Source organism: Eriocheir sinensis, chromosome 22 (assembly GCF_024679095.1).
Source record: "Eriocheir sinensis breed Jianghai 21 chromosome 22, ASM2467909v1, whole genome shotgun sequence".
Taxonomy (NCBI): Eukaryota; Metazoa; Arthropoda; class Malacostraca; order Decapoda; family Varunidae; genus Eriocheir; species Eriocheir sinensis.
The window spans coordinates 8944700-8969932 of NC_066530.1; the positions used below are offsets into that span (position 1 = coordinate 8944700).

The 25233-nt window shown below is 44.8% G+C and overlaps 1 protein-coding gene across 10 annotated transcripts in view; it reads left to right on the forward strand.

Moving 5' to 3' along the window:
* The window catches only part of LOC127002001 (sialin-like), a 102519-nt gene that overhangs the window by 49915 nt on the left and 27371 nt on the right, over window positions 1-25233 (forward strand). For all 10 annotated transcript variants that reach the window (XR_007755633.1, XR_007755634.1, XR_007755632.1 and 7 more), the window contains one exon: window positions 2122-2252. Coding sequence is in view for 5 of the 10 variants with exons in the window: in XM_050867313.1 (XP_050723270.1) it covers window positions 2122-2252 (131 nt within the window). In the remaining 5 variants the exon portion in view is untranslated. The remainder of the gene's footprint in view (window positions 1-2121; window positions 2253-25233) is intronic.

Genomic DNA, 25233 nt, shown 5'->3' on the forward strand with positions numbered 1-25233 from the left:
TTCTTGTAACTAATTTATCTATGGACCAGTATATTTTATTCAGAAAGCTATTTGATCAGGAAGGATAAGAGATAATTAATGATCACTATCGCTCGTTTTTATTGAATAGTAAAAAAATATTTCCTAGATATCGATGATAAAATATCAAAAAAATGAAAAATGTTTGTCAAAAATCTAAATCAACTTCAAATAAAAGTTAAAATAGCGAACATAATTCCTTTTTCATACTTTCAGAAATTGAATAAAAATAGTAGACTTAAATAAATTCCAAAATAAGAAGTTAAGATAACATTTTTGTCTTTACCATGTCCAATATACCAATAGAAAGAGGAAAAATAAATATACTTATAAGCAAATAATTAAGTTATTACTTATTTGAAATGATTACTTAAAGAACGCCTAAAATAGGTGTTTCTTGTAATTATTATTTAAAAAAATAATAGTAATTATTATAAGTTTTAATGATCGGATGATCAGAATGGTGATCGGAACAGCAATACTTAAAAAATGATCGGATGATCGGAATCGGATAAGTTGCCCAAACTGATCGGATGATCGGGGATCGGAACAGCAAAAAAGTGATTGGTGCGCACCACTGATATATATACACACCTCTCTCTCTCGCTCTCTCTCTCTATATATATATATATATATATATATATATATATATATATATATATATATATATATATATATATATATATATATATATATATATATATATATATATATATATATATATATATATATATATATATATATATATATATATATATATATATATATATATATATATATATATATATATATATATATATATATATATATATATATATATATATATATATTATTATATTTACAGCAAAGAGACAGTTCAAGGGCACACAAAAGCAAACATTAATAAAAAAGCCCTACTCACTGCTCCTAAAAGAATCCTAAGAGGTGGCCGAAAGATAGGTCAGTTTCTGGAGGAGAGGTGTCCTGATACCCTCCTCTTGAAAGAGTTTAAGTCGTAGGCAGGAGGAAATACAGATGAAGGAAGATTGTTCCAGAGTTTACCAGCGTGAGGGATGAAAGAGTGAAGATGCTGATTAACTCTTGCATAAGGGGTTTGGACAGTATAGGGATGAGCATGAGTAGAAAGTCGAGTGCAGCGGGGCCGCGGGAGGGGGAGGCATGCAGTTAGCAAGTTCAGAAGAGCAGTCAGCGTGGAAATATCGATAGAAGATAGAAAGAGAGGCAACATTGCGGCGGAATTTAAGAGATAGAAGACTATCAGTATGAGGAGGAGAGCTGATGAGACGAAGAGCCTTAGCCTCCACTCTGTCCAGAAGAGCTGTGTGGTGGAGCCCCCCACATGAGATGCATACTCCATACGAGGGCGGACAAGGCCCTGTATATGGACAGCAACTGTGCAGGGGAGAAGAACTGGCGGAGACGGTACAGAACGCCCAGCCTCGAGGAAGCTGATTTAGCAAGAGATGAGATATGAAGTTTCCAGTTGAGATTTTGAGTTAAGGATAGACCGAGGATGTTTAGTGTTTGGAAGGTAAGCTGGGTGTTGTCAAAGAATAGGGGATATTTGTTTGGAAGATTGGGTCGAGAGGATAGGTGGAGAAACTGTGTTTTTGAGGCGTTGAAGACAACCAGGTTCTTCTTGCCCCAATCGCAAATAATAGTAAGGTCTGAGGCTAAGCGTTCTGCAGCCTCCAGCCTTGAGTCGTTAAGTTCCTGAAGGGTGGGTCTTCTATTAAAAGAAGTTGAGTAATGCAGAGTGGAATCATCGGCGTAGGAATAGATAGACAGTTTTGGAAAGATATATATATATATATATATATATATATATATATATATATATATATATATATATATATATATATATATATATATATATATATATATATATATATATATATATATATATATATATATATATATATATATATATATATATATATATATATATATATATATATATATATATATATATATATATATATATATATATATATATATATATATATATATATATATATATATATATATATATCTATATATATTTCGGCGTATTTTGATACAAGTATATGTATTATTATGTACTGAAAGTTTCTCTTTCTACAGCAAACCGTGTCGGCGTGGAGCACAGTTTTCCTGATATCCGCTACCTTCAACCTGGTGTTTTGCACCGTTTTTTTGATCTTCGGAACGGATAGGGTCCAGGAATGGAACAACCCCAAGCCAGGGAAAGTGAGGTAAGTAGAGTGAACCATTTAATACTGTGACAGCTGGGATATTTGCCTCTCATTCACTGATTTCTTCCTGGGGCTGACACACCCCTGCTTCTACCCATGCACCTTCATGTTCTTAACAACATTCTAGATAGCTTTATGTTTCTAACCTATCTGACTACTGCAGGGACGGACACTCCCAAGGCTCCACACAGGCACCTTCAGGTTCCTAACAACACACGGCATGGCTCTGTGTCTCACCCGCTAACACCTTCCGGGGTCTGACACATCCAAGCCTCCACACAGATACTACCTTCTTTGCTTTTTTACAAGATAGAATCGATCATCTTCCTTCGGGCGTAGTATTAATGGCTTCCGGCCTTGCACTTAGGATTGTCTAAAGCGGCGTCCACACTATGCGTGACCAGGCTCGGAATTCCGTGTTTGGCTCCCCACAATTTCCATATATAGTAAAATGGGCGGGGCTACGTGGAGCGGGAGCGAGTCTAGCGAGAGACATTTGGTGGGTGACCACCCAGAGTGAGCACACAGTGCGCGACACTCAGTTGTCTAGTGTAAGAAGTAGTACCAGATTGCACCAGTAAAAAGTACCAAATGAGAATAAAACATACCAGATTGAATAAATATAACATTATTTACTGGTCTATATAACTATAAAAATGTAAATCTATCTCCTCTTGGGTTGCTGAAGGTGATGAACACTAACGAAGTACATGGCAATACATAAATGTAGCGCCTTTCGACACTATTAATTTTATTTCCACAATGTGTACCATCTCTATTTAGTACCAGATCTAGTGGGAATCGAAATTTGTACAAGCAAAAGTACCAAATCTGGTACGATCGTACCAAAAACGGCAACACTTGCGCGGGCTGCTCACCAGTCGTGCCACGCCTGTCGCTTATAGTGTGAACGCTCACCCCCCTTACCCCCTCGTCAGTCCGCCTGATTCCGCGATGGCCCACCCATAGTGTGGACGATGCTTAACAGTGACAACCTAGTGAGTAGACTCAATAGTGGCCGGTTAGAAAGTCACAGGAAAAAAGTCTCAGACAAATAAGTCACAATTTTGGCTTGGAAAAATAGGCAGAGGAAAAAAGTCACAATGTTGGCTAGGAAAGAAAGTCAAGTAATGAAACAAAAATATTCGTTATTCGCCAGATTGAAGGATGGTAGTGCCCAACTAAGTTGAATAATTTATTATTCCACCCTTCTCATATGTTATTGTTCGGGCATTGCTGTTCATGGTGGCGTCATGCATATTCCACAGGTGAAAGGCAAACATAAGTGGAATGTGGCGCATCCTCAGAAGTATCAGTGCATCAATGGACATGGCAACTGACTGCTGCATCAGTCGAAAGGAGCCTCTAATATAAGTACAATCGAAGTACATGAGCAACTCCTCGGCTTCAGGTGGATCTTGTGGAATAACAGTTTTGAGGCACCTCATACGTTCAGCAATGTCCTCTAGGGGCAAAAAAGCTAGAGCATCAATCATGCCACAAAACAAACGAAACTCAGCATTGGTATAATACTGTTTCCAAACCCAGCTCCTGGATCTTACGCCAAGTGGGCTGCGTAATTAAGGGGGTATTACACTGGGCAAATTTTCCGTGGATCTTCAGTCATAAAATCGTCGATTTTTGCCTACGTGGACATACTACCGTCGTCTTCCAATCACACTTGCCCCGCACTCTCAGCGTTCCGTGGTCTTGACTCTTGACTGACACATTTTCACAACAACAAGTATGGCTGACGCCTGATGTCCCTGTTTGCACCCCCGTCTTCACTCAAAGTGACACTCAATTTATACAAGCAACGAAAAAGAAAATATGGAGGCGGCAATGGCTTGCAAGAACAGAGGAGGGCAGTGAAGTGATGCAGGTGTTGCAAGAACTGCGTCTAGAAGACGAAGAATGCATGTCCCGTATTTTCTCAAGTAATGCGACCTCGGAGGCCTTGGTCCAGGCAACATCACTTATAGCTAAGCGAATGTATAGGGACAGTAGGGTGTAGCTTCTTCCTCTTCTTCATATGTTTCTTGTTATTGTTGATGATGGTGATTGTGAATACCGTCGTCCTTCGGTGAAATCTACCGTAGCTACGGAAGATCGTGGACACGTCAGAAAACCACGGAAATGAGAACCACGCCAGCGGAAATCGTAGTTTGACTGAAGATCCACGGAAAATTTACCCAGTGTAATAGCCCCTTAAGATGATAGAAATAACCTTTCCTCTCTACGTCGCGGCCAAACACTGCACTCTCAGTACACCATCTTCAAAGTCAGTCACCTCGGTTTGCACACTCACGCCTGAAAGAGTTCTTCGTAGGTGGCACGAGTCTTGTAAGGAAAATGAGTGTATACAATGAAGTAATTGCTGTATTACCGAAAGGCACATGGATGACATAATCTGTTTAAAAACTAAAAATATTTAGAGCCATAGCAAAGTTGCCATCCATATATAAAGTGAAAACAGTGCTAAAATTGCCCTGTTTCTTTTTTCTGTGCCTTTTTTTTCCGTGACGTTTTTACCTGTGACTTTCTTACCTGTGATCTTTTATCCTTGATTGTTTTTTTTAACCTGGATTCGAGTCAATTGGGTCCTTCACTAAGCTGGACCTGCCATCTGGTGGCCCTGCTGGAGCCTCTGCCAGAGCCAAGCCTGCGGCCAGCTGGGGTCCAGCGAGGCTTAATTGACATATTTATGAACTAAACTAGCAAAACATCAGAGTTGTAATGGTTACTATCATGTTAAGACCAATAAATCTGAGTGCTGTAGCTTACATTATTCATGTCGTTGTAATGAACACTGTTGGCAAAATAAGAGCATTCATCGATATAGCCTACAACACTCCATCCCGTGGTTAATAGGAATGCATCAGTGCGGCCTCTTCGGTAAATATTTCCATCATGCAAGAAAAGGGAAGTCAAACAAGTCCGGCATAGTGTCATGCTCTTAAAATCTTAAAGTAGTCGTGGAAGGAAGTGTTGAAAATTTTGCCACTCAACATTCCCCCGGCAACACGATGCCTCAACACGATGCCTCAACACGATGCATTCCTCTGTCCCTCCAATCAGAGCGCGGGAGGTTGTTTACACTGCTGTTAAACAAATCGTACGCTGCCGGCAGCAAATATTATACTTATTTCATATTTCTAATTTAAATCCTAATACATACATCTTTAGCATCATTTAATATTACATTCACTATATGGAACTTAAAAGGATTGTTTATGTGGGGAAAAAAAAATTAAATTTCCTATTTCTTACATTTCCCCGTTTCTTAAATACTACTATAGTAAGTCAAGTGTCTCTATACCTTAGCTATGAAAAAAATACCTGATTTTTAAATAGCAAAAAACTAGTAAGAAAAAATATTTGGACGTACGCCGCATGCATTTTTATTTTGGTATATAAATAAAAGCCCACACTGGCAGACGATACAGTTATGTTTTTAACCAAACAGTTTCGGTGGACACTGCCACCATCTTCAGTGGTGTAAAGGAAGAGTAGTAGTTCTTCACCTTTATTTTGGTAGTTCCACCAGGGCCACCAGATGGCAGGTAGAGCTCAGTGAAGGACCAAATAGGCGCACCTAACATCACCATAGCCGATCCAGGTTTCAGTACGTTTCGTAAAGAATCTTTATGAGCAAAAACTAACTAAAATTATGAGTATTCTTTCTCTCGAACAAAACATTGAATAAACAACAGAACAATAATATGAAAATACTTTCATATAACTGGCCCGAGGCCCGAGACCCGGCCTACCTCACAGACTTACAATGCCCGCGTGATGATTTTGTACCAGGCTGGGTACTGGCCCCGCGACTTGACCAGCCCCTTGAAACACTGTAGAAGAAGAACCCAAGCCAGCAGAGCTGAAAGAGTGTTAAGAATTAGATGTCTATGGGTCTGGGTTTGCTTGGGAAGCTCCATTTCATGTCCCATGCTTGAAATGTTTTAAGCAGACACTTGGAGGAAGAATACAAGGAGAGGGCATGACGTCACAGAAGTGAAGCCACTTTGGCTCCACCCCTCCCCGCCGCGGCCCTCAATTCCACCCAAAACATTGCCCGGCTGGCCGGACGCGCGACACCCACACACCTCAACAATTTTCCTTAATGCCGGCTTGCTCTGCCTTTAGTTGCGCCCACAGAGGCGGGGATGGCAGCATAACGTTTCATCGGTAAGACAAAATTATATTTCTGGTGAAACATCGTATAAGAGGCGAGAAAACTGAGTTTGAAAAAGAGCGACACAAAAGAATGCGAATGATTCCTTGGTGGAAATTTCAAAGAAATAATTTGTAATTGATCTTCCATGGCTTTTACACACAAACAGGTCAAATTACTTGCATGTAGAGGTCTTTGTGTACTATCAGAAGCACAATGAACACATAGTTATTTTGCAAAACATGTAAAATGAGGGTGTATACCTGGGTAAGTTACCGAGTCGATTCAACCGACGGGCACTCATTTGCCTGACAATGTTAATTCTCATTCTCTCATTCTTATTCTCTTATTCTCATTCTCTCTCATTATTATTCCCTATTTCTCATTATCTCTCTCTCTCATTCTCATTCTCATTTTCTCTGATTTTCATTCTCTCATTCTCTCTCATTCTTATTCTTATTCCCTCTCTCATTCTCATTCTCTCTCTCTCATTCTCATTCTCACTCATTCTCTCTCATTATCATTTTCCCTCATTCTTATTATCTCATTCTCATTCTCTCTCGCTCATTCTCATTGCCTATCTCTTATTCTCATTCACATTCGATCTCTCATTCTCAGTTTTATTATCATTATCATTCACCCTCATTTTCATTCTCTCATTCTCATTCTCTCTCTCTCTCTCTCTCTCTCTCTCTCTCTCTCTCTCTCTCTCTCTCTCTCTTTATTTATTTAAACATAGAGACATATATACTATTTACAAACCCAAAGGTGTATTGTCGTGTGCTGCCTATTCAAAGGGCAGAATAAAATCTATATAAAAATAACTACATAACCTATAAAAAATATATATACAAAAGAAAACATACAATACAGAATATATGTGTGTACGCACTGCACTCGTGCCACTGATCCACCACGAGTGTCAGTGGAGTGGGAAGTGAGCCGCTCCAGTGGTGGTCCGACAATTTTATTTTTTGGGTGCTCATCTCCCGGATGTTTGGTACACTGGCCGTGAACATGTTCCACATCCGGCAGACTCTTCCCGAAAAGGTGCGTTGGTGCTGGCTGGTACGGGAACGCGGCACCTTCACTGCGTCACCACGGGATAGCACCGTTCTCGTGTCCCGCGTGGTGACTCTTGGAGGTTGGCGTAGGCCCGCCAGATGTGGCACTCCTTGCACTTGAGCTTTGTGAAGCACCACAAGAGCAGCTACGTCCCTGCGGTGTTCCAAGGAGTCGACGGAGCTGAGAGTTTCCTGCCCGGTTGGGGGTCTGCCGCATCCACCAGTCGCAGTGCCCGTCTCTGGATGGCGTCGAGTCTCCCGCTGTGCGAGGCAGCACACGACATCCAAGAGAGGGCAGCATACTCCAAGTAAGGCCGTATCTGGGCCTTGTAGAGCAACAGCCTCCCTTTTCTGTCGAGGAAGCTGGCCACCCTTCGCAGGCAGGAGACTCTGTCGGAGGCCTTTTGGGCAATGTGTTTGATGTGGCTGTCAAACCGTAGCCCTCGATCCACTTCCACTCCCAGAATCTTGACGGATTCCTGGAGTGGGAGGGGGACGCTACCAAAGCTTAGCTTCCCCTCCACTGCTGACCCGGCAGTGGGGGATCGAGAGACCACCATTGCCTGGGTCTTCTCTGGGGCAAAGGTCACCTACCAGCGGGCACCCCACTCTTGTAGCACTCTCAGCTGCTGATTGATCTCGTCAGCAGCACGCCCACTGTCTTGTCGGGGGTAGGTGCAAGAGAGAGTGCAGTCATCAGCGTAAGCTGAGACTACTGGCAGCTGCCGGAGAAGGTCGTCCACATATATGTTCCACAGAACTGGCCCTAGCACTGAGCCCTGTGGCACTGATGCCTCCACTGGCAAGGAGTCGGACGTCTGCCCGTTGACGACAACCTGGAGGGTCCTTCCTTGAAGGTAATCTCCCAGGAGCTGAAGGAGGTCGCCTTGAATGCCCTTAGCACGGAGTTTTTCAGGAAGACCTCCGTGCCACACCCTGTCAAAGGCACCCGCTATGTCCAGGGCTACCACGACAGTGTCCAGGCCGTCGTCAAGGGCGTCCTGCCAGTTCTTGGTGAAGAGCATCAGCAGATCGGAGGTGGACCGGCCAGGTCTGAACCCATACTGCTGGTCCGAGAGGAGGTAGTTGTCCTTGAGGTGGCGACAGACTACGTCTGCCACGACCCTCTCGAACACTTTCCCCACCACAGACAGCAGGAAGATGGGCCGGTAGTTTTTGAGGTCAGACCTGGAGCTCCTCTTGTGGACGGGAACCACCCGAGCCTCTTTCCACACCGATGGCCAAGTGTTTTCCCGGAGGCAGGCAGAGAAGACTGTGGTGAGAGGGGCAGCCAGCTCGTGGGCACACTGCTTCAGCAGGTGCGGGCTGAGGTCATCGGGGCCGGTCGCCTTCTGGGTGTCCAGCCCTCGCAGCAGGCACTCGACCAACACCTGTGTCACCTCCACCTTCGTGACAGTCTCCTCGCATTGCTGTTCCAGATGTGGCGGTGACTGTCCGGGGTTATCCACCTTCATCTTCTCGGCGAAGAGATTGGCCAGCAGCTGGGCTTTCTCCTTGCTGCTGGTAGCCATCGTTCCATTTTGTCTTGAGAGAGGAGGAATCGTGTCCTGGCGGCTGATTCCCTGCCTTTACTTGACTAGGGACCACCAGTTCTTATTTCCTACCCCTGCTCCACACAGGTTGCGCCTCATGTCCTCCTCCCACTTCCTTATGGCCCACTTGCTGGTCACTACCATCCTTCTGCAGGCCGCACGGTGCAGGACCTTGTTGCGCCGAGTCGGGTTCCGCTTGTAGCGGAGCCACGCTGAATACTTAGCGTCAGCAGGAACACGGCAGTGGTAACCAAACCATGGTTGGTCCGCTGGTCTGGTGGTGAACTCTCGGTGGGGCACATGTCGTCTCTGGAGGGCCAAGAGTCGGGAGGTGAGGGCTTGTGTCATGCTCTCCGCCCCGCCTCGCAGCACAGAAGGCCACGCCGTGTGGCTCAGGTCACGGCGTAAGGAGGTCCAGTCAGCCTTGTCCCACAGCCAGATCGTGCGGGCGGTGGCCTCGTCCCGAGCCACCCCCACATGATGGGCCACATCCACCAGGGTCAAGACAGCATGGTGGTCGGAGCTGCCTACGAGTCCCAGCTGGTGACAGCGGAGAATGTCCTCCTGGAGGTCGGAGATGACGGGTTCCAGCGTCCCGCCCAGCTCATGAGTAGGGAAGGTTACGTGGTCCGTCAGGCACTGCACCGCCATGAGGGACTGGTAGGCGTCCTGTTCCAAGTGATGGTTGAGGTCACCCACCAGTAGGACGTACCTGCAGCTGTGCGCCACTAGCAGGTCGTCCAGGGACTCAGTGAGGTACCGGAGTGAGGCAGGCCCTTGTCGTGGCGGGCGGTACATAGCGCATAGCAGAAGGGCAGAGCGGTCAGCCAGCACAACCCGGAAGAACATTACCTCCATCTGGGGAGGCGTGTCCACGTCGAGGTGCTGGGCCTGTAGTCCTCCCTTGAAGCTGACAGCCACTCCGCCTCCTGCTCGCTCGTGTCTGTCCCTCCTGGTCCAGTGAGTGTAGCCACGCATCTTGCCAAACGTGGGCTCCACTTCACTATTCAGCCAGATCTTCGTCACCACAACTATGTCGGCACTATGTCGCAGGACACAGTTGTGGGTCAGGTCTCAGATGTTCGTTCGGAGACCACGTACATTGGCGGAGATGACCTTTAGTTGACGGCGGAGGGGTTGTGGCTGTACCATGATGGTGGGGGCAGCGGTCCGGCGTGGTGGTGTGTAGGAGGGCTCTCTCTCTCTCTCTCTCTCTCTCTCTCTCTCTCTCTCTCTCTCTCTCTCTCTCTCTCTCTCTCTCTCTCTCTCTCTCTCTCTCAAGAGGATTTGCACAAAATTTCAGCTTGGTTGGATAGATGGGAGATGCCCTTTAACGTAGACAAGTGCCAGGTCCTTCAAGTTGGAACAAGAAATATAATGTTCGATTACGAAATGCGCGGCGTTAAACTCAAAAGCGTTCAATGAGTTAAGGACCTGGGGGTCAAAATCGCATCAAACCTCAAATTCTCACAGCAATGCATCGATGCAGCAAATAAAGCGAACAGAATGTTAGGCTTCATTAAAATAAATTTTTTATTCAAGAATAAAGATGTAATACTTCCGCTCTACAATAGTTTAGTCAGACCCTACTTATAATATGCGGTACAAATTTGGTCTCCCCACCAATCAAAGGGCATTGCTAAATTAGAAGGTATTCAGCGTCGGGCAACAAAAATGATCCCTTCCTTGCGCAACAAATCCTACGAAGAAAGGCTATCCACCCTTAACATGTTCTCTCTTGAAAAACGTCGCCTCCGAGGAAAACTGATCGAATGTTTTAAAATACTTAATGGTCTCACGAATGTGGACAGATCAACATTGTTTGTGATCGATGACACTTTGCGAACGAGGAACAATGGCATAAAACTCAAATGTAGACATGTAAATTCAGACTGCACCAAATCATTCTTCACCAACGTTGTAGTGCGAGAATGGAATAAGCTCCCACCTTCAGTGGTCCAGTGTAACACGATTCAATCAATCAATCAATTGGGGGATACGCCGGTGGGCGCGTCGCCTCGCCCACCCTACGACGCCAAGCCCGGGGGTCCCTCCGGGCGAGTCTCCATGCAGGCCCCCTTCCCAACCCGAGTACCTCCCTGCAGGATCTAGCGACTTGCTCCAGCCACGAGCTCCGTGGGCGTCCCCTTGGCCTCCTCCACTCAGGATTGTCTCTTACAAAGACAACCCGATGAGTAGGATCAGTTTCCGGAAAACGTGCCACGTGCCCGTATAACCGGAGTTGGCGTTGACGGACTATGCAGGTAATATATGTCGAATCAGTCTCACGGAGTAGTCACCGGTTTGACACAAAGTCATTCCAGCGATATCCCATGTTTCTGTGTAGACACTTATTACCAAAGGCATCAATCCGCCTCTCCAAATCCCCATTTAGTGTCCATGTCTCACAACCATAGAGTAAGACAGGGAGCACAAGGGACTTGAAGATCCGGATCTTTGTCCTTCTGCACAGGTACCGACAATGCCATATACTCGTGTTGAGCGAGTCCATAACACCGTGGGCCAGACCAATCCTCCGTAAGACTTCCTGGCCAGACCCACCGTTGTTATGAACTACGCTACCAAGATACGTGAAACTTTCTGAGATCTCAACGTCCTCGCCACACGCATGAACAGACTTTACTGTTTCATCCAGCAAGCCTCCAAACACCTGTACCTTGGTCTTAGCCCAGGAGACCTGGAGTCCCAAGGGCTTCGCCTCCTCGTGTAGTGCCTCGAGAGCCATCACCAAGACCTCCAGCGACTCCGCCAGGATTACTGCATCACCAGCAAAACACAAGGTCAGCGACCCTGGTATTGCCAATGGATGCTCCGCAATGACTCTGGTCCACAACTCTGCCCAGTACCCAGTCCATACAAGTGTTGAAAAGCGATGGGGCAAGGACACAGCCCTGCCTCACTCCCGCATTCACGGGAAAGAAGCTGGACAAGCCCCCCCCCCCCATACACACACACACTTCACAGCACTCTCTGTCCCAGAATACAGGCCAGACAGTAGACTAATAGTCCTCGCAGGAATCCCACGGAGTCGCAGAAAATCCCAGAGCGCCTCACGATGCACTGAACGCCTTCTTGAGATCGACATAGGCTTCAAGCATCCCCTGTCAAAACTCACGTCGGCGCTCCACCAGTACGCGAAGCGCTAGGATACGGTCAGTTGTTGACTTGCCAGGCGTGAACCCAGACTATTCAGGTCTCTGCAGCTTCAGCAGGTGGCTGCGAATTAGCACCAGCAATAGGTGGGCAAGCACCTTGCCTGGCACACTAAGCAGTGTAATACCACGGTAGTTGTTGCAGTCCTGGCGGTCCCCTTTCCCTTTCCAGATAGGGACGACCAATTAACCCCCTCTTCCAGTCAGAAGGAATGGTACCGGACTGCCATACGACAGTCAAGACCGCATGCAACCCGCGGATCATGGCCTCACCTCCAGCTTTGAGCAGCTCCATACTGATGTTACAGGTGCCAGGTGCCTTCCCACCCCTCAACTTGGCCACAGCCTCTCTGACCTCAACCAGAGAGGGTGGGCTTTCGTAAGTGGGTGGATCAGCATCCGCCACCTGCAACCCAGCAACTGGAAGCCGCCCACGTGGAGGGTCCGCCATGTACAGCTGCTCAAAGTAACACGATTGACTCCTTTAAAAACAAGCTCGGCCGTCACTTCCTTGAACTTAATATTAACTAGAGTTGAAATGCATCGTTTTGGAGCGCTCTGGTTAATGTAGAATCACTTAGGCATAAGGACAGATCACCTAGTCTGGACCATGGGGTCTGTGTGGTCTGATTTTCTATGTAAATCTCTCTCTCTCTCTCTCTCTCTCTCTCTCTCTCTCTCTCTCTCTCTCTCTCTCTCTCTCTCTTACAGGAGTTATCTTCCATTATTTATTCCACTCTTGTAAGTCTTTTTTTTTCATCTCTGGTGATCAAGCCATCTCCACTACTCCACATCCACAACCATTTCTCTCCGTAAAAAACATGTAACCAACCCCTCTCAGTAATTGATGCCTGGCCTGTATGTTGCATTTTCTCCATTTACTGGTTAATATACATCTAACAATGACATGCATGATTGTGTAACACGGTTGGTTGACGTCGAGTCAAATATAGACTATTATTTGCGTATGGGTAAGTTTTTCTCCTTCCTGCCCCAATACTTCCTTCTGTTTTCTCGTAGTGAGTTTTGATCACATCTGAGACGCTCTACATAGAAGGCTGTACATGCTTCTACATTAAAAGTAAGACCATGGTCAATATATAATGAACAGAGGAAGTGTGAGGGATCAAGGTGGGTGTGGAACATTTAATTTTCTTCTCAGCTTCTACGGAATAAAGACAAGGAAATGCTACTGTTTTTCTATGAAACCTGTACATACATCCTTAGTGCATATACTGCAGCAGTTGTTTAACTAAAAATATATGATATGTGGAAGAAATAAGGCAGACAAGCTCATTTACTCCGACGATCAGGGAGCGAGAAATGCAATGTTTAAGGTGGAATTGCTGGCTCCGGCCACCGGCTAATTTTTATAAGCTCCGCCCGGCGGCCACCCGTACCCCTCAAGCTTCACCTTACAGTTCAGAGCGGCCCGCTGAGGGCCACTTCATGTATTATTATTCTAAGAGCAGACACATGAATGAAATGTTGCTCTCCATTCCACGCCTCTTTTACACCTATTTCCAGCCTTTCACACCACTCATATATGGGTATCAGTCTAGATTCTCCCATGACGAAGACTTGCAGTCGGCAAGAGCACATATTTGTACAGACATGTTCCTCAAGCTCTCACAGATTTTAAATTCCCGCGTGATGACTTTGTAGGGCTACGTCTGGCAGCAGCGCACGCCATGGGTGCGGGTATCGGATTCCTTGAATAAGCATATTTTTACGACTGCTCTATGCAAATGAGTCGATGCTTTGTACCTGTATTATCTGTGAACGCTAACTCCTGCTGCATCACCACGTGAAGGTGGAACGCTTCTCAGAAATAGGCGCATCTTACATCACCAAATGTGGGGTACAAACTTGGTGATGGGCCTGTTTTGTGCCTAAATTCTAATCACAAGTTTTTTGCTGCGTCTTTGTACGCAACGATATCACTTGTAGTGCTCACAATCTTGATTTTTTTAAAAGTTTACACCATTTTGCTAAGATTTAACTGTCCGTCTGTCAATAAAATATTTGATAGCCTATTTGTTCCTCTACGTTGATGACGTTGTTAGCAATGTCTTTTGCATGGTGGGGAGACGAAAACGGAACCGCATAATTATTCCAAATGGGGTATTACCATAGCTGGGCACGATAACAGAAAACCTTATTCCCGATAACCGATAACTGATAATGAAAAACCTTATCGTTAATAACCGATATTCGTTAACTGGAGACACAAATATAGGCGATAACCGATAACCGATACCCTAGCGATAAGTCCGATAGGCGAAAACGATATTATATTGATATTTCAGATAGAAAAACAGAGATGAATTAAAATTTTCATTATCTGTATTTTAGAAAACTTACAAAACCTGAAAACCATACGTTGACACATACCTATGGACGGTAATACTAGAGACGCCTGAGCCTGTGTTGTGTTATTTGGCGTTCCCACCGTCACAGCTGGCGCTTTTGTTTATAAACACTGGTCTCTCGTGAACTGTGCATGCTCAGACCAGCAAGCGTAGACCTGTACACTCTCACAAAGCTTTTTAACCGTAATTAAGAGTTGCTGGAAGGCTGAATCAGACATACAGTACCACTACCACCATCCCCGCTGTTTCTAGAACGACACTCTGTACGAGTTGTATTCAAATGTACAGAGTGTCGCTCTTGAAGCAGTGAGGATGGTGGTACTGTATGTCTGATTCAGCCTTCCAGCAACTCTTAATGTGTTAAAAAGCTTTGTGAGACTGTACAGGGCTACGCTTACTGCTCTGAGCATGCGCAATTAACGAGAGACCAGTGTTTGTTAACAAAAGCGCCAGTTTTTTGACAATGGAACACCAAATAACACAACACCGGGTACCTTTAGTACCATGGCATGCTCACAAACGAATATGGAATATCAAATCTGAGGCAATGAATAATCATTTTGGGGGCAAAGTTAAATGATTTTTCTCTTTGATATATTGATTTTTGAGTAACATAAAAAAAATAACCTAGTATTTTAATGTTGATGATCTAAGTATGAAATCTCTTCACCGAAGATATTTCATACCCCGAAGTGTTTTCATACAACACTGGGCCACGCATGCGCAGTAGGGAGACATTTTTTTTCTTTTCTGAGAGGCGGAAAAAAGTAGCGATTATCGCTGGTTTGGTTTCAAAAGTAACGAAGATACCGATATATATTTAAATAAGTAGCGGATAGCCGATAACCCGATTTTGTTATCAGCGATAAAGCATCGCGATAACTTATCGTGATAACGCCCAGCTATGGGTATTACTAAACCACTGTAAAGAAGTAACATAATATCTGGTCTTGAATGAAAAAGGTTTAATAACCCTAAAGCTGCGGGTATTTCTTCCCTCGCCTCCCGCGCCGTACGGGTTATTTCAATAGGTACCGACCGCTTGAATATATATACTTTTTGGCTCAGTTACTCCAATGCTATCACTCCCATCAAGTTCATTTGGTCTCACTAGATTCGGCTTACCTTGAAGCTGTCGATGCTGATAATCTTAACTTTAGTTTTATGGGAGCAGGAGAGGTGGGAATGTGGGTGAGGGGGCCTTAGCAATGCGTTTTCGGACATTTCCGAATACCCGCATATTTCCGGATGCACAAAAATACGCTGATGATCAACAAATAAGACCGATTCTAACGCGGTTTAGTTTGTAGTTTCGGATAAAAAAAAGTTATAATTTGATGACAGTTTTACTCTGTAGACTTCAACGTTTTACATGACTAGTTTCGTACATCTCGACAGCTGGCGCAGAACCGACTGATAGGAGGCGTTACCAGCTGCTGAAATTTACGCTAAGAATAGTAAAGTCACAAATGACCCGTTCTTGCTAGTCACTGAAATATTCCGGCTGGAAATGACATGTTATATAACTACACCCGTAGCTGCCTGTAGCCATCGCCAAGGCTGCTGATATGTTATATAACTACACCCGCAGTCTTAGGATTAGAGAGAGAGAGAGAGAGAGAGAGAGAGAGAGAGAGAGAGAGAGAGAGAGAGAGAGAGAGAGAGAGAGAGAGAGAGAGAGAGAGAGAGAGAGAGAATTTTTTTACATTGATTTACATAATTATAAAACCAGACCTCACAGACCCCATGGTCCAGACTAGGTGGTCTGTCCTTAAACCTAAGTACTTCTACAATAATCAGATGGTTCCAAAACTTTGCATTTCAACTCTAGTTAATATTAAGTTGAAGGAAGTGACGGTCGAGCTTGTTTTTAAACGAGTCAAACGTGTTACACTGGACTACTGAATGTGGTAGCTTATTCCATTCTCGCACTACAACGTTGGTGAAAAAAAATTGGTGCAATCTGAATTTCCTTGTCTACATTTAAGTTTTATGCCATTGTTCCTCGTACGCAAAGTGTCATCGATCATGAACAGTTTTGATTTGTCCACATTCGTGAAACCATTAAGTATTTTAAAACATTCGATCAGTTTCTCAAGAGAGAACATGTTAAGGGTGGATAGCCCTTCTTCGTAAGATTTGTTGCGCAAGGAAGGGATCATTTTTGTTGCCCGACGCTGAACACCTTCTAATTTAGCAATCTCCTTTGCATGGTGAGGAGACCAAAACTGTACAGCATATTCCAAGTGGAGTCTGACTAAACTATTGTAGAGCGGAAGTATGACATCTTTATTCTTGAATAAAAAGTTTATTTTAATGAAGCCCAACATTCTGTTCACTTTATTCGCTGCATCGATGCATTGCTGTGAGAATTTGAGGTTTGACGCGATTTTGACACCCAGGTCTTTGATGCAATGAACGCTTTTGAGTTTGACGCCGCGCCTTTCGTAATCGAACTTATTTCTTGTTCTAACATGAAGGACCTGGCACTTGTCTACGTTAAAGTGCATCTCCCATCTATCCGACCAGGCTGAAACTTTCAGAGGTGGGCAAGTGCACAAAAAAGTATCGCACTACCGCAAACTTCCTGAAAATACCGCACTACCGTGGACCGAACTAAAAAATCCTGCGGTACTTTTTGCGGTACTTAGAAAACCATCGAAGACATTTGCAGCGCGGCATGCTCACAGAAATGTTTTTTTTTCTACAATGAATCTGACTCAATTAGTCAATCGTTATCAGTCATCAGAATTAGTGATTCAATCACTCTGACTTTTCAGTTATTGTTCAAAATTAAATACTAAATGAATAACTCAGAGTAAATCTGTTCGTCACTCAACCCAAGGCAGCGCGCCATGACTGCCTCTGATGATGGCTGTACATGGCAGTGTACAACAGTGCAAGCAAGCAGTAACATGATCGCCGCTCACTCTCATGTCCCGTACAAATTTCTCTTTGATTCATAACATAGACCATACATACTATATCTGTTTTTTTTAACTTCATTGTAACTTCTCTCTCTCTCTCTCTCTCTCTCTCTCTCTCTCTCTCTCTCTCTCTCTCTCTCAAGAGGATTTGCTCAAAATCTCAGCTTGGTCGGATAGATGGGAGATGTCCTTTAACGTAGACAAGTGCCAGGTCCTTCAAGTTGGATCAAGAAATATAAAGTTCGATTACGAAATGCGCGGCGTTAAACTCGAAAGCGTTCGATAAGTTAAGGACCTGGGGGTCAAAATCGCATCAAACCTCAAATTCTCACAGCAATGCATCGATGCAGCAAATAAAGCGAACAGAATATTAGGCTTCATTAAAAGAATTTTTTTATTCAAGAATAAAGATGTAATACTTCCGCTCTACAATAGTTTAGTTAGACCCTACTTGTAATATGCGGTACAGTTTTGGTCTCCCACCAATCAATGGACATTGCTAAATTAGAAGGTATTCAGCGTCGGGCAACAAAAATGATCCCTTCCTTGCGCAACAAATCCTACGAAGAAAGGCTTTCCACCCTTAACATGTTCTCTCTTGAGAAACGTCGCCTTCGAGGAAAACTGATCGAATGTTTTAAAATACTTAATGGTTTCACGAATGTAGACAGATCAACATTGTTTATGATCGATGACACTTTGCGAACGAGGAACAATTATATTATTATTATTATTATTATTATTATTATTATTATTATTATTATTATTATTACTATCTCGTTGAAATTTCCACGTGGTTTCTTCGCTGAGGCCTGAGACGCCAGGGCTTACAGCTTTCCCACGGGAGTCGCTATTACCAGTTGCAGTTGATGTGTTTTGTCTTAATATGTTGGACAGTTTGAATAATGTTTCACTCTTCCCGTCATGACTTTCGTATATTAGTAATTTTTCCTTTTCGCTTAATCGCTGGAGAATTCCTCCCCTTCCTCCCCTCTTCCCCTTCCCCTTCACTTCCCCATATCTCTGGCTAGTGCTACTGCAGCTCGCACCACCCTTCTTTCCTTCCTTCCTTCCTTCCTTCCTACCCCCCACTTCCTCCTCTCTCACATGACGCTGATCTCCTTCTCCCCCTTCCCTGTCCCCTCCCTCCTCCCTCGGAAAGTTGCATTCCCTTCCCTCCCCCTCCTCCCCTTCCCGTCCTCTACTCCCCGGCATGTCCCCTCCCCTCCTCCTCCCTTACCTCCCTCTCTCCCTCCCCCAATCCTCCTTTATTTTTAATTTTTTGTATCACAAATTATTAGTTAGTCAATGGGCACTGAAGAATTTTTTTTTATATTGACTAGTGACTACCGCTACCGCAGTACCGCACACCGCGTACAGCACTGGAAAAGAAAAAAAATGGGACCGCACTACCGCAACCGCACTACTCCGGAAAAAGTACCGCACTACCGCAACCACACTACTGATTTTTCAGTACTGCTGTTATAGTAATTGTAGTATATCAGTGTATTATTATTATTATTATCATTATTACTTAATATCACCACGAATTAGGCATGCAATATCAATGGAAAAAAACCACGACAGATAGATCACGCCACCTTGTAGGAATGTCAGCTGTCAGTGTTTACCGTCTCAGTATGTATACAAAGCATTTCATCAAGCTTAGAGGTCACCTTGACATACGTGACCAATTGTAACCTTATTATTTTCCAATCTGTAATTCGTGACTCCTTCCAGAGAGCTCGACCGACACACACCTATTGTCTCGGCTCTCTCTCACCAACGCTACGCTGTACCTTAGGTTAAGAATACATTTCTTCTAAGACAGCAAGTGTTTTTCTTCACGCCCACCAAAACCCTGGCTGAGCTCCCCGCAACCAAGTTTTACACCGTTACATTATTGGTGGCAGACGGTGCCCACCGCGCCCGAGCCATTCGCTACCTCGTTCTCCTACAAGAGCTACATGCCACAAGAACTCACCGAAAAATCCGGGGACAGGCGTAGAAGGAAGGAAGGAGTCACAAGCCAACTACAGGCCAACAACAGACCTACGCAGCCGAAGGCGAGGGCCACAAACTGCAAGCCGCCCCGCCCGCTACAAGCCAGCACTGCTACAAGCTCTCTACAGGCGTCAAGTCACCAGCCAGCACAGTCCACAAGTTCTCTACAGGCCAAAGACAAGCCACTCCCAGCTCCCTGCAAGCCCTCCGCGGTACGCAGAAGGAGGCACTCCCCACGGCGCCCACACCCAACGCCCACGGCGCCCACACGGCAACACTGCCACTGTCAGGACCGTCGATCACACCTCCCACGGCAACACTCAACCTAAGGCGACCTCGGACATCTACCGGGTGACTTCAAGCAAGTACCACCTCGGGCGCCGTTCCATATCCACGCCGCCCAATCTACTCCCGCTGCTCCGTAACACTCAAAATACGGAGAACACCGCAGCCGTCCTACGTTTGGCAAGGAGTTCCGGCACCCGCCCTGCCACAGCCACCACCCACATCGCCCAGTCAGCGAAATCCCGACGCCATCACGTTTCACCTGGAGGTCCGCCTCTACAATCAACCTCTCGATGCCTTTCCTGCCGCAGCCAAGGTCTTCCACCGCGACTCCAAGGCTCCAGGTACCCCAAGGGCGACGACATCCTTCGTCACCCTGTATGCGGGTGAATCCCTGTATGCGGGTGAATTGTTTTCACCTCAGGGAACTAGACGTCCCTGCCCTGCATAGTCTCAGGTCACCCTTGGACAAGGTGTAATACCTGATCTGTCCCCCGTGCCAGGGTCACGGTGAAGCCTCTGGGCAGCAGCAGTGGTGGATTGGACTGCAGGGAGAGGATCTCTTTATGAGACAATGGCTGGAGTTCCAGGGTCCTAGTCAGCTGGACCGTGCCTAATTATTCAGGCCTGCGGTGTAGAGGAGTGTGGCGACCTCTACACTAAAAAGCCTCCCTGGGAACCAGTTGTCGGTGTGAGCTCCCCGTCCCTCCCCTCTATCGACGGTACTCCCATCCCTAGTCTGCATAACAGCTGGTTCTTGTTTTCTCCTGAAAGAGATGTCTTCCGTGGGCCATTTAAGGTTGTACCTCCCGGCTTCTAGGTGGAGTTTCTGAGGGTTTTTCTTATACTCAAGGAATATTTCAGTCTTTTGGTCTCTCAGGAAGGGCGTCTGATACTCTAGAGTTGGTGGAGAACACCTGGTGACAGGTGCCACTGGCGAGGCCTCGAAAGGGTCGCAGAGTTGGGTTAGACGTTTCGGAAAGTGGGAACGAATTGCTGGTTCCTCTCCTCCCTTGCCAGCTCTGTTCTGTGTGACTACGCCGGTCCCGTTCTATGGGACAAAACTTCGAGGACAATAGCTGAAAAGCGCCGGGTTGTGAAAGTCTCTCTCGTGACCGAGGCTCAGGACAAGCGATTGGTCTTTGAGGCGTTTTCAAGACCCTGTGGGAGCGAACTCCCAGTGTTGGAGGCATCTAACACAGCAGTATCTAGTTTCCATGCACAATTTTTATACAATTCAATTTATGGTCACAATTTAAGTTATTTCGAAAGCGCTTTTAATATTTGCCCAAACTGTTAACTCGCTTAAATTTCTAACAATGCCTTCGAACCTTAAGTGTGACGTCTGTCCCGGACGTTTTGCAGCTCAGTTCTTCCAGTTGAGTAAAACTTGCCGCCTCTGCGTTCAAAGATTACATCTTCAGAAGGCTGTGACTGAATGGAAAGTCAAGCACAGTGAACTTGAAAAGAAATTTGTAGCCCTTCAGGAATTTGTTTTAACTAATGTGGCAGTGACTCCACCATCGATGGTGGATAGGCCCTCCACCGAGACTGTGCCCTCTCCAGACGACCCTCCTGCTTCACGGGAGGACGTGTTACCAGCCTCACAGGTTGACTCCCAGCCTGCCTCACAGGATAAACCCCAGCCTGCCTCACAGGCTAACCCCCAGCCTGCCTCACAGGCTAACCCCCAGCCTGCCTCACAGGCTAACCCCCGGCCTGCCTCACAGGACAACCGCCAGCCTTCCTCACAGGCTGACCCCTAACCTGCCTCACAGGCTAACCCCCAGCCTGCTTCACAGGCTAACTCCCAGCCTGCCTCACAGGACAACTTCCAGCCTGCCCCACTTAACGCTACTCTTCCTGCTTCACAGGATGTCGGGTTCCAACCTGTAAGGAATGAAGCCAAACCGAAGCAGGCAACCAAGGATTTACTGACCCCCACTACCTTCAATAGGTTCCAGGTGCTGGCAGACACCATGGAGGATGAGTTCGAGACTCGCTTAGTTGGGGACTTCATGGTGCGTGGCCAGCTGGTTGAGTTCTGTGGTCGTTCATCAAACGGCCGCAGAAAACGTTACTGCTATCCAGGTGCCAGACTGGACGACATCACCGCAGCGTGCGATGATGTCACGAGAAATGCCGACCGAAACACCCTCTTTGTCATTCACGCGGGGACGAATGACGTAAAGACAACCTGTTCTGAGGAACTGCTTGAGAAATACCGCCGCATGATCAAGCAGTATAAACGTAAAACGGATGCCAGTAACATCATAATCTCAGGAATCCTCCCGAGGGTCGGCGCCGAATCTAGCTTTTACAATAAGGCACAAACAACAGACTTCAGTCCCTTTGCTCACGAGAAAACGTCCAGTTCGCTAACTTGTGGAACAATTTTTACTACGATTCAGACTTGTTCCTTCCTGATGGGATTCACTTAAACCCTGTTGGAGCAGCCCGTTTCGGGAGGCTGCTCTGTGACCAAGTGGCTCTTCGAAAGCCAAAAAACGCGGAGGCGAGAACACTAGCAGCTCCACCGTAAGGATGCACTCAACCCGCAAAACTCCCGACTCGAATCACATAAAAGCTTGCTATGTAAACGCTCGTAGCCTACGTAACAAATTTGAAGACTTAGAAGTCCTCGCAGCTACAAATCATTATCACATCAGGTCACAGAATCTTGGATAGACACTTCAAATAGAGATTTCATTGGGGAATATAGATTACCGGGTTATACCATCTTTAGTCATGAAAGAGAGAACAGACAGGGTGGAGGCGTTATCTTTTATATCCACAACTCTCTCCATCCAGTATCCGTGAAAACAGATATTATAACCAATGTAGACACAGTCTTCATTGAAATAAAAAATAAATCTCGTAAAATAGTAATTGGACTTATCTACAGACCGCCAAGGCAGACTCTTGATATCGACCACGCATTAAGTGAGTTATTATTAGAAACAAGTAGCAGTTGCGAGGCAGTAATTGTTGGGGACTTTAACTTGCCAGTGAAAAGATGGGGTGAACCGTTGAACTGTCATACAGGGCTCGACCTGTACACAAATTTACTAGAAAGTGATTTGCATCAACACGTTCAAGAACCGACTCGGGAAAATAATATACTTGACCTTATCTTTTCAACGACAGCTGATCTAGTTAAGGAAGTAAATGTTGGTCCAATTTTTAGTTCTAGCGATCACCGAACAATCACAGTCAGCATCAGTATGAGAGAAAGTAAAGTAGCTCCTAGCAAAGAAAATGTGCCTGATTATCAGAGAGCGAATTTCGTAAGACTCCGATCAATTCTGACTGGACTGAAATCACGGCGGAAACAGATATTAATAAATCTTGGGGGGCCTTCACCACAATATTGTACAATGCCATTAGCATATGCGTACCCTATCGAAACAGACGTTCAGCTTCTAAGAAGAAACCCAAATGGTGGAATAACGAAATTCAAAATAGCCTATCTCTTAAGAAATGCGTATACAGTAGATACATACCAACTCAGAGCGAGGCTGACAAACTAGAGTTGGACAGAATTCGCCGCGAAACCAAGAAATTAATAAAACGAAGCAAGAAAAATCTTGAAGAATATATAGCGGAAACAAGTAAATCTAATCCTAAAGAATTTTTTAGCTATGTAAATAATAAAAAGTCACTCACTTGTGGTATCGGACCGCTTGCTAATGAAAATGGTAACCACACGAACGATGAAAATGAAATGGCTACAATCCTAAATAACTTTTTCGCATCCGTATTTACCGACGAAGATTGTTTATCACCTCAACCGCCGGAGGTTAGAAGGGCCGAAAAGATGTTAAGTGGCGTGCTCATCGTAGAAAGTGACATTTTACGCAAAATTGAAAAGATTAAAGTAAGCAAAGCTCCTGGTCCAGACAAAATTACCCCTAGGGTCTTAAAAGAAATCAAACATCAAATTTGTAAACCGCTCTCCATCATATTCAATAAATCTTTAACAGCTGGAAAAGTTCCGTCGGATTGGAAACTTGCAAATGTCACACCAATTTTCAAAAAGGGAGACAAGTCTCATCCAGGAAACTATCGACCAATTAGCCTGACATCGATTGTTTGTAAGTTAATGGAGACTATCATTCGCGACAATATGGTGAAATTCTTCGAAGAAAATAAGATAATAAATAATTCGCAACATGGCTTCCGTAGTAACCGTTCGTGTTTGACTAACTTACTTGATTTTTTTTCACTATATTTTTGAGGTGTTCGATGAAAGCAGATCAGTAGATATCATATATCTGGATTTTCAAAAGGCATTTGATAAGGTCCCCCACCAACGATTGCTCAGCAAACTACTGGCGCACGGTATCTCGGGTAACATTCACAATTGGCTTGCGGACTGGCTCTCAGAGCGGAAACAGAGAGTAGTTCTAAACGGTGTTACATCTAACTGGCTCGATGTCAAAAGCGGCGTACCTCAAGGATCAATGCTTGGCCCCATGCTCTTCTTAATTTATGTTAATGATATCGATGATGGGCTCACTTGCAAAGTATCAAAATTTGCTGATGACACAAAAATTGCTAGTAAAGTAACTGCGACACTCGACGAAGAAGCTTTACAATCAGATCTAGATCGACTTGCACGTTGGGCCAATCAATGGCAAATGAAATTTAACGTTGACAAATGTAAACGTAATGAATGGCCAACAACTTTCTGCAGTAAGTAAAGAAAAGGATCTTGGAATCACTATATCAAGCGATTTAAAGCCCGGTCAGCATTGTTCAGAGGTAGTTAAAACTGCAAACAAATTGGTTGGCTTCATCGGACGAGTCTTTAATAATAAATCGGAAAAAGTAATATTAAAACTGTATAATTCGTTGGTTCGACCCCGTCTAGAGTACTGTGTACAGTTTTGGTCTCCCTACTACAGAAAAGACATAGAAAAGTTGGAACGGATTCAACGAAGAGTAACAAAGATGATTCCTAGGTTGAGAAAATTTGTCATATGAACAAAGGCTTAAAGAAGTAAATTTATTCAGCCTATCAAAACGAAGAATGCGAGGCGATCTTATAGAAGTGTTTAAAATGTTTAAAGGATTCAGTGATATTAATGCGGAAGATTACTTTACAATTGATCGATCAAATAGAACAAGAAGAAATCACAATTTGAAGATAAGTGGTAAAAGATTCTCGTCGTACGAAGCTAAACACTTCTTCTTCAATCGAGTTGTTAATGTTTGTAACTCTCTACCCTGTGATGTCGTTGACAGTACAACAGTTACGGCCTTCAAGAATAGATTAGACAAGTGTTTTGAATCCAACCAGCAACTAAGATATTACTCATTGTCGTAATAACGTTAAGTTCTTTCGAATACTGGTGTCCTTGTCCGCTTTTATCTCCCGCTTAGTGGTAGCAGTAATGGTAGTTCTTTCCTCTTTCCTACATAAATTC